At 43.7% G+C, this 10,575-nt stretch overlaps 1 protein-coding gene across 1 annotated transcript; it reads right to left on the bottom strand.

Moving 5' to 3' along the window:
• Positions 1 to 225: 225 nt before the first annotated feature.
• On the bottom strand, positions 226 to 8,398 carry ARL9 (ARF like GTPase 9). Its single transcript, XM_035140517.3, has 4 exons — positions 8,041 to 8,398; positions 4,930 to 5,098; positions 3,168 to 3,343; positions 226 to 1,996 (listed from the first exon to the last, which is right to left on the bottom strand). The coding sequence occupies exons 1-4, from the start codon at positions 8,236 to 8,238 to the stop codon at positions 1,817 to 1,819; spliced, it is 723 nt and encodes a 240-aa protein (XP_034996408.1). The 5' UTR covers positions 8,239 to 8,398; the 3' UTR covers positions 226 to 1,816.
• Positions 8,399 to 10,575: the final 2,177 nt, after the last annotated feature.

Here is a 10,575-nt window from a genome sequence, read left to right on the forward strand (position 1 = left end):
TTGCACTCCATGAATGGGCAGACTTCAGGTTTGTGGGATTTTCCCCCTCAACTAGAAACTCTGAGATCCACCAACTGGTGCAAAAGTCATACCAATAATTCCCTCTCCCCCTAACTTTTGAGGGCACACCTCTCTCTCTCATCTTAGTGGGGAAGGGGAACCACAGGGAATCAGAAGGGGCATGGCAAACACCATGACCATGTGAATTAAGCCAAGACACCAAAGTAGAATAAAAATATTCTGTCTTTATATAACGGAAGTGTTTCAGCATACAACTGGAGGGGAGACGTTGCTAGAAAACATTTGTACAATTTCTACAGTTAACAAAAACATTGAAAGGTGTATATATAGCAATAGGGATATATGTACACACAGTATTTCCTTCAGTGTAATAAGAAGTACAGTGTTTAAGTAGTTTTCCTTATCTTGTCACTGTCAATACAGGTTGGTCTGCATTAACATCACCTGAGAAACGTATTAAGCAGGGGGAGGCAGACATGAATTTTCTTTTACTAATGCTGGCACCTGATAACACTGTTTTGGACCTTTGAGGAAGAAGCTACCATTTTCAGGGTGAAATTGTATGTGATGGCAGCAGATCCAAGATTTCAAACAAAAGTTCATTGAGCCTTGATTAGTAAATAAGTGGCATGACGTCCCCAGAATAAAGTGAGAGGTCAAGCTTGGCTGACAATTCTGCTTCCTCCAGTCTCATCCCCTTGAGCTCTCAACAGAGGAAAAAATATGCCTTTGCCATTGTCTTTGCCCTATCTCCCTGAAATGGCTCTTCCTGTCCTCTTGCCACAGAGCTGGCAAAGAACTAGAAATCCTTGTAAAAAGTCCTCCCCTGAGTCTCAAACAAAAAGCAAGAATGCCATCCCTTCTGTTTATCAGTGCAATGGCCAGTCAGCTAATTAACTGACCAGCTCCACTCAGATCAGCTGGCCAAAAGGGCCACACTAAAGTAGGTATGTACACTACAAGAAAAGCCCAACAATTCATTAAGTCTTTATCTAGATTTCCCCAGTACTACTAGTTAACAAAAACAGGAAAGTACTAAGGGTTAAGGACAGTGGTTCTGTTCAGATATTGTTTCTCCCTGGGATTATTCTGCAGAGAGATCAGGAAGGGGTTGTGGGATCTCTCTCTCTCTCTCTCTCACTCCCTTCGTCATGGCAAAGAAAGCAGGAGGCTATAATACTCTCAATCTACGTATCAGAAAGCACAAAAAGAATAGGAAAAGTGTTGCAGAATCAAAAGAACAGGAAAATCTCTTACACTGATTTTTTTTTAAAAAAATCCTTCTGATTAAGAAAGTGAGCCTAAGAGAAAACATGCATGAAGTTCTTGAGAAACATGAAGCTCAGTGCCTCCCTGTGTTAGGGTACACACAACTTTGGATTGTAGATCTGCATTCTGAGCAAAATCACCTTCCTATGTAAATTTGTGCTGCTTTTCCATGTCAGCCTCTCATTCAGTATAAACCACCACACAACAGAGCCTCAACTGATGGCAACAGCAGTTGTCTATACAGTATTTGGCGTCTTAACTTGGGAGTGTCCAATAATCCCATTTTCTTTCCACGTGTTTAAAACAGGGTGGTTTTCCAAATACACACATACTCTATTTTTACAACTTAAACCACAAGGTTCCTCATGACTTTGAAATCATCTTCATTGCAATTCCATGCCCAAGGAATCACCACCACCCCCATCACCACCATAAGATCTGAATTTAAAATAGCTCTATTTATGGCTGCAAGCTGGCAAGACAGGAATACTCTAGGTCCTAACATGGTACCCTATTCCAGTTTCCATCACACAACTTCTGACACCAGCTGTGCAATCAGTTCCCGTGTGTCTTTCAAGCTGGAAGAGATCTCTAAGCCATCTTCTGCCACATGAGTACCGATCAGGAACATCTTTCTCTCGTCTCCAATTTCAGATAATGCCAAAGCATCATGAATGTCTGTGATACAGTATGCACCTTCAATATCCTGTCCAAGAGAAATGGAAAAGGTTATACCTTAAGCTACCTATCTGTTACTTTGAAGAAAAGTAACACCTGCTACCTGAAGAACTGCAGAACAAAGAGCACATTGTGACCCCATTAGAAAATGGCACATTTGGAATGCTGGCAATATCAACCCTCTTGGACCCTGAGACCTTATTAGTGATGCTGCCACTACCCAGCTGGCTGTGACCCAAGGCAGGGCCTTTTCACTAGTGGTTCCCTGTTTGTAGAATACTCTCTCTGACAAGGTGTGCCTATCTCCCTCATTATTGTTGTTGTTTAGTCGTGTCCTCCGACTCTTCGTGACCCCATGGACCATAGCACGCCAGGCACTCCTGTCTTCCACTGCCTCCCGCAGTTTGGTCAAACTCATGTTGGTAGCTTCAAGAACACTGTCCAACCATCTCGTCCTCTGTCGTCCCCTTCTCCTTGTGCCCTCCATCTTTCCCAACATCAAGGTCTTTTCCAAGGATTCTTCTCTTCTCATGAGGTGGCCAAAGTATTGGAGCCTCAGCTTCACGATCTGTCCTTCCAGTGAGCACTCAGGGCTGATTTCCTTAAGAATGGATAGGTTTGATCTTCTTGCAGTCCATGGGACTCTCAAGAGTCTCCTCCAGCACCATAATTCAACTTTATTACATGCATTATTAACTTTTACAAATAATTTGAAAATATGCCGAGGCATACCCAGGCATTTGATGGCTGAAAGACACTAATGCTAGCAACCCTGAGATGACTGGATGAGAGAACATTTCAAACTGGTTTTAGAATGCTATTTTTTATTGTAACTGCTTTCAGAATTTTTAAAAAACATTTTTTTAAAAAAAATGGATGTGGTTTGCCACCCTGAACATCTGGAGAAAGGGCAGGATTTAAATTGATTAAAACAAAAACAACCTATCCTTGTAAGGTATTAAAGCAAGGAGCACAAACCACCAACAAAATAAAAGAGGAATCAGGGATAGAAAGAAAAGTGAAGCTTGCTAAACAAGACACCCAAGTGAAACTCTGTTATTATCAGAAACTGAGATGTGCAAATCACAATGGATCAGCTTAGAAATTGTCCCCCAGGGGAGCCATATACATTCTACAATGACACACTTTCAAAAGACAAAACTACAAATTTTACTCCAAGTTCTAGAGTTCACATTTACCTGCTTATTGGCTAGAATCATAAGAGGTAAGGTGGAGTTACTCTGGACCAACTGATGCAGAAGCTTCTTTGCAACAGGCAAGCGTTTATGATCTGCTGAATCCACAACATAGATTAGTAGCAGGATTCTTGGCAAGTACTTCTTCCAATAGTCCCGTAAAGACTCACTGCCTCCAACTGCAAGTCAACAGCGCAAGAAGACAATGCATCAGCAAACTTGCAAACTAAAGCCCCCAATTGTTCATCAAAACCTTGTCTGTATTCCTGGAACATCTGCTTCCAAATAGTTTTTTTTGGAACTCAGGAAAAACTTAAGGGAGAATGCAGTCATGGCAGACAAATTCCCTGAGCAGTTTCCCATCACCACCTGCCATTTCTTACACTACATATAGCTGCAGGAAAACACCAAATGCAGTATGCATCCACTCAAAACATTAGGCGTGCCTGTTGTTTATCAAACCATTTTTGTTTGATAAGCCTGATCTCTTGCCTAGCAACTTAAATATGGTTAATTTACTGCCAAATAACCACCATATGAAGCCAGGGGTTGCTGTTTGTGTTTGAATTTTGATTTGTCTTCACTATGGCTTGGCATTGTTTGTGAACCCAGCATTCTTCCTTAATTATGATTTGTTTGGCCACCCCATTCCAGATGCTTATTATTAAGCTTATTATTAAGCTACAAAGGCATGAGACTAAAAAACAAAACAAGCTTTCATTATTTGTTTGATTGGCTGGGGGACAACTTGTGGTTAGGTCACGTTCTGATAAACAAAGCATGTCTGTGTCATGTGCAAACCAGGGCAATCAATTCATTTGGGACTTCTTTTTTAGTGGACAGTTTTGAGGTCTTGTATCCCATATTAGTCTTTAGACAGATCATATCCATTCCCTTGGTCCTTCACTTATCAGCCATTCAGTTACTATATCAAACAGACATTTTCTGGTAAGTTCTTCATTCTTGTATTCCTGACCCAGCACCTATCTTTATAAACTTAAAACATTTACACTCTGCTCTTCTGCTGCAAAAGCACCACTCAGGCTGGCTTACAATGTTTAAAATTTCATAAACACCTGAACAATATTGTAAGATAAAAAATAATTTTAAAAAGCATAAAATAGTGGAGAAAAACATCCAGCAATAAAATAGTCATTTAACAGTGATAAAAGCCTGGGATTTGTTTTTATAAAATGTTATTTTTGCTAACTACTTCCCTGGGAAGAGAGTTCCACAAACAAATGCCATAAATGTGAAAAAATAAACACTTCTTTTTCTGTTCTGCTTCATTTTGTTGAGCACAATCTTTTAATAACTAGTGGACAGGCTGTCCAACCAACATGTAGAAACTGACTAGGGGGTCAACAGACAACATTGTTTCATGTTACCGTTGCAGGCCTCAAAGGCAAAACCACAACCAAGGAAGATATAATCATTGATAGTGTTTTTATGTATATTTGCCATGCAAAAAAGAGTTGCGATGTAATAGTTATGAAAGGGTCAAGGGTTACTTACTATATCAATTCCAGGTGCACTTAATCGTCTCAGTGTGTTTTGGGCCAACAGAGGGCACGATTTGCATGGAGACACCCTGAGGTTCAATATCTAACATTCTAAAATAACCAAAAGGATCTCAGGTGGCAGTGCTGTAAAAGGCTCTTCCTCGAGATCTTAGAAAGCTGCTACCAGTAGTAGACTCCTTAAGCAAAATGTTAAAATAAAGGTTGCAAAAAAAAAAAGTTTCTCATTAGATACCTATGCTTACTTTCTAGGAATTCCATCTTCATTTCTTCTGTGCTGACACACACTGCATTGAAGCCCTCCGTGGGAGCTGTGCTGCGCTTCACTTGGTTAGTTGCTAGTGAGTGCAGCACACTGGTTTTTCCAGCTCCATCCAAACCCAGAACCAAGATTTGCTTACTTGGTGGTACATCCTACAAGGCAAAACAACCAACAGATCATGCCAGAGATACCGGTACATACCGGCTAGATGGACAAACACACTGTTTGGGGGTGGGGTGGGGGGAGTGTGCCACCAAGGGTGGGGTTGTGTGTGTGGCAGAAAAGAGGGAGAAATGAGAAGGAATTTTCACAGTAGGCAACAGTAAAATGTCTTCTGGCTCCATAACTGTCAATAACAACAGGCCTCCTAGCTTCCTTAACCACCCTGATTTCTTCAACCAAACTGCCTAACAGTAAGATTTTACTTTCGTAATAAAGAGAAACTGTCAAAGTTAATAAGGGAAAGTCATTATATGGTTTAGTAAAATATAGCTGTGGGGGGGGGAGAAATATCTGGAAGGGCAGTAAGGTGGAATGGAAACTTTTTGAGGGTGGTTGTGTTTTTTTTAATTGTAACACAACTGCAGTGGTAACCTGACCCCCCAAGTTACTAAACTAAATTTAATCTTCTGTGACTTCATTTCATTGGGGCAACAGATCTTTAATCCGGTGGTAAGAAGATTAGTTGACAGAGGAAGAAGAGGGAAGGAGGGAACACGCAATCTGTAAAGAACAAAACCCAACTGCTGAACATGAATCATCACCAAGTCAGCTCTGCCTGCCTGAACGGATTCCAGCCAAGGTGGAAGAGCCACCCTCAGGGGGGTTTCTATTCTAATCTCTTTCCTCTCTACGACATTAATAGGATTCCACCTTACAGGTTTTAGTTTATAATCCAACCCTGGCCTCAAAGCATCACTGAAGTCTGCAGAGCACAATGTCTATGCCTCAGTATCAGAGTGAACATGAAGAGAACTATAAAAGCTACCAAATGTTTCCAGAAATTGAAGTTAGGCCCTTATTTTATGCTAGGTTCTTCCCCTCTTCCCCCCAAACCAATCTACAGGTATTTTTTTTTTTTACCAGCTCACCTGCCCTCTAATAGCAAACAGATGCAGTGTGTGCCAAAAGCTACATACTAACTGGAATAGCAATGCAGGGAATCAAGTGGGAGGTATCAGCATACAGTACTGAGGTTTGCAAAAGTTGCCGTTTTACAAACAAAACAACCTTAGATGGACAAAAAGCCCCAGATATTCACTGTGGACTGGGCATGCTCAGTAGTCATGGAATGCTGAGCATCGGAAAAATAAGCAGAAAACTGGAACGGGAATTGATTGTTCTGCTTCAGCTATTTTCTGCTCACAGCATTCTGGAAAAGGGCTTGGCTGGCATGCTGAAAAGGAGCAATTCAGGAAGGGATGAGGATGCACTGCAACATCTCACCTGTGTAGCTATGCTAAGACATTTGTGTAACTTTGATAGCCAGAAAACAACAAACTTTCTTTCAGTTTAGGAAAGCTCCCAAGTTTGGTCACTGCAAATGTGTTTTTGTGGCCCAGGCCAGTGACTGCTGACAAGCTGAATTTATAAAATGAGCTTCTGTGCTTCCACAATACCCCTCTTTATAACCTCATTTCATCCGATTCCACTGGGTTGAATCTGCATGTAGGAAACTGCAGAAAAACTGCATGACAAACTCCACATGGGATTTGCACATTTGTGTTGTCATTTTGTTATTTTTTTACAAAAGCTCTCATGCAGCTACAGAAACATAGGTCTTTTTTTTTATTAGCAGAAGTTGCAAGAGAGCCAATCTGGTGTAGTCGTTAAAGAGTGCTGGACTAGGACCTAGGAGACGAGGCTTCAAATCCCCACTCAGCCATGAAGCTCATAGGGTGACCTTGGGCCTGTCACTGTCTTTCAACCAAACCTACCCCACAGGGTTGCTGGGAGAATAAAGGCGAGAGAGGCAGAACGATGCAAAATTTAATCTCCTTGGAGAAAAAGTGGGATATAAACGTAGCTGGATCAGATTCACATTCATTCAGAAGTATATCTCACCGAATTAAAGAAGGTTTGTGACAATCTGTGAATTCAACTTCAGCAGTCAAAGTTCCTACAACTTTTGCCACTCCTCCTTCCAAAAACAGGCATGCTGCCTAGCATTTCCTCTCTCCCAGCTAGGCGAAGCAGACAATTAAACCCTCCAAAGTACAATATCAATATCAGCAGCAGCAGCAGCTCTTCCCAAACTATGACCTGACACTGCTCTCCCCCACCCAGAAAACAACAGTTTTATGGTGAACAAAAGCAAAACAAAAACCGACAACCATGAAAGGAAATTTGTGGGTGTGCATAAAGCCTTCCAAGTGTCTAGACTGCATTTCGTGCAACGATGGCAAATATAATTCTCGCACACGGGAGACGACCAACCTGCGTCTGGCTTGCACCTCTTCAAAAATGTAGGATGGAGAGTCTCACTCGACAGAAACCTAAGCAGAAGTCTATATACAGGTGAAACTCGGAAAATTAGAATATCGTCGAAAAGTGCATTTATTTCAGCAAGGCAGCTTAAAAGGTGAAACCAATATATGAGATAGATGCATGACATGCAAAGCAAGATATGCCAAGCCTTTATTTGTTGTAACTGTAATTATTTGTCGTTAGGTGGGTCAATTATAAATGGAATGTAATTAATGAAATGTAATAGCGATGTTTATTTTTGTATTATTGTAAAGAATTGTTTTATTACTGTGGGATTTCCAAAAGAAAGCATTTGTAAAAATTAAAATAAAAAATAATAAGTTGCCCTACTGAAATAAATGCACTTTTCCACATATTCTAATTTTCCGAGTTTCACCTGTAGAGCAAGAGCCCTCTTCCATGCTGCCTTTCCCTTTCTGTGCGCTGGGATTTATTTCCCGCTGTGCTTTCGCCCAGGCGAGCCTGAAACGGGCGCAGGGACAGACACGCGTTTTAACTTCCGTGCTGGCTGCTCGTGAGAACCGGGCCTATTAAAAAAAAAACTCCGAGGGGGCAGCGCTATATAGGGTAAACGCAGGGTGCTGGGTTACCTATAGAAGATGCTTACCTGGCTCTCGGGGGCCCTTGCGCAGCCCAGGGCAGCCCTTTCTTGAGCGCTGAGTAAGGGCTGCTGCTGCTGCTCCTCCTCCTCGGGGCCCTGAGCAGCTTCTGAGGGGAAATAGCTCCTCCACACCGCGTAGGCGACCCCGCCGGCGACAGCAACCGCCGTCCCTACCAGAGCGACCTGCCGCAAGCTGCCCGCCATAGTCAGCAGGAGGAGGAGGAGGAGGAGGAGGAGGGAGGCGGCAGCTCAGGGCGCCGCCCCTGCCGCGAGGCGGGAGGCATCGTCGCCCAGGCCAAGGAAGGGAGCGAAGGGGCGCCGGGAGTCGGAGTGAGAGGGAGGGCGCGCACCCGCGCGCGTTCTCGCGCTCCCTCAGAGGCGGCTAGGCTGGCCTTTCCCACTGCTCCGCCCCGAGTCGGAGTCCCTCTCACAAAATATTTTGTGGGGGCTGGGGGGGCACAGTGCCGGATTTACGTATAAGCTAAACAAGCTATAGCTTAGGGCCCCTCTCTCTTCGTCCCCCCCCAAAAAATGTAAAGGAAAACAACAACTGGATGTACATTTCCAAAATAAAAGATAAAAAAATAAAATAAAACTTATATACGAATACTTTATTACGGTCGAAGACCAGCTCTTATAAAAATTCCTTTGGAAGAACAATTCCAAAGAACATATCATACATGTGACGCTTTCAAACCTATATACAGCAACAGTGTTTTGTGTTGTGCAGGCTCCTATTTGTTATGTGCAAATGGCTTTAGATACCTGTTAGGTCCATAAATTACCATATTCAACACAAAAAACAGTGACAATTTGTTGTTGACAAAGGATATAGGTAAAGGTACCCCTGACCATTAGGTCCAGTCGTGACCGACTCTGGGGTTGCGCGCTCATCTCGCATTATTGGCCGAGGGAGCCGGTGTACAGCTTCCAGGTCATGTGGCCAGCATGACAAAGCCGCTTCTGGCGAACCAGAGCAGCACATGGAAACGCCGTTTACCTTCCCGCTGTAGCGGTTCCTATTTATCTACTCACATTTTGACGTGCTTTCAAACTGCTAGGTTGGCAGGAGCTGGGACTGAACAATGGGAGCTCACCGCGTCACAGGGATTCGAACCGCCAACCTTCTGATTAGGAAGCCCTAGGCTCAGTGGTTTAACCACCTGGTGCCACCTGGGTGACAAAGGATAGCTGGACATATAAAGGGCCCCATTACCTTCAGTAGCTTAGGGCCTCATCAAACCTAAATCCGGCCATGGGGGGGGGAGGTAAGCCCCGCTTTGCATAATCGATCACATCACACACACACACACACCTGACCCCCCCCATTTGAAATGGAATCTCCCTCAATATTGAGGGGGTGCGTGGGGGGGGGAGCTGGATTCCTCAAATATTTTATAGCAGTTGGCCCCTAGTTTAGTCCGTCAGAGCATAGAAGCCAACTCTTAGATGCTGAGGACCCATTGCCCCCCCTCCAATAAAAAAATTGAGGGGGCCTCCCCCTCCAAAGTCGATGGGCAATGCCATTCAAATAGTGTGTGCTATATCATGTGATTGTGTCATGTGATCAATAAAAAATTTTTATTCAAGTGGGCACCCCTGCGCCAGAGGGAAGGCTCACTTCCTTCCAAATTAATATGGACTGGCCCACCCGTGTGGCAAGGTGGTGACTGCCTCAGGTGGCAGTTTCTACAGGGGCAGCGGAACCCGATGTCACAGAAATCATAGTCCTAGAGCTGGAAGGGACACTGAGGCTCCAGGCCAGGGTTTCCCATACTTAGGTGTCCAGCTATTTTGGGGCTTCAACTCCCATCATATCTAGCTAGCAGGATCAGTGATCAGGGATGATGGGATTTGTAGTCCAAAAACAGCGGGAGACCCAAATTTGGGAAACCCTGATATAGCCCAACGCCCTGCAATGCAGGAATATGCAGCTGTCCCCTTACAGAGATCAAACCTGCAACCTTGGTGTGATCAGCTAACCAAGTGAGCTATCCAGCTAAAATTCTTGCACCTGTCGTGGAATCCAAGGGTGGCATACAGGGGTGCCAATTTGAATAACATATTGGGGAAAGTTCTTCTTGATGTTCACCTGGACTCTTTTCTTGTAACTTGAATCCACTGGTTCAGGTCCTACTCTCCGGAGTAGGAGAAAACAGGCATGCTCCATCTTCCTTGTGACCCCCCCCCCCCTTTTCCAGGCTAAACATGCCAAACTGTATCAAAAGGCTTGATTTCCAGACCCTTGATCATCTTGATCACCCTCCTCTGCACACATTCCAGCCTGTCAATATCCTTCTGAAATTGTGGCACCCAAAATTGGACACAGTACCCCCAAGAGTTGTCAGACCAAGGTAGAATAAGAGCAGGACACTATACTCCTGTTGATGCAGGCAAGAACAGCATTAGCTTTTTTGCTGCTGCATCACACTACTGTGGCCTACTAGGACCCTGAGATCCTTTTCACATATACTAATGGCAATCCATCTTACATCTGTGCAGCTGGCTATTCCTGCTCAAGTGTAGAACTTTACATTTGTC

Source organism: Zootoca vivipara, chromosome 15 (genome assembly GCF_965207765.1).
Source record: "Zootoca vivipara chromosome 15, rZooViv2.hap1.1, whole genome shotgun sequence".
Classification (NCBI taxonomy): domain Eukaryota; kingdom Metazoa; phylum Chordata; class Lepidosauria; order Squamata; family Lacertidae; genus Zootoca; species Zootoca vivipara.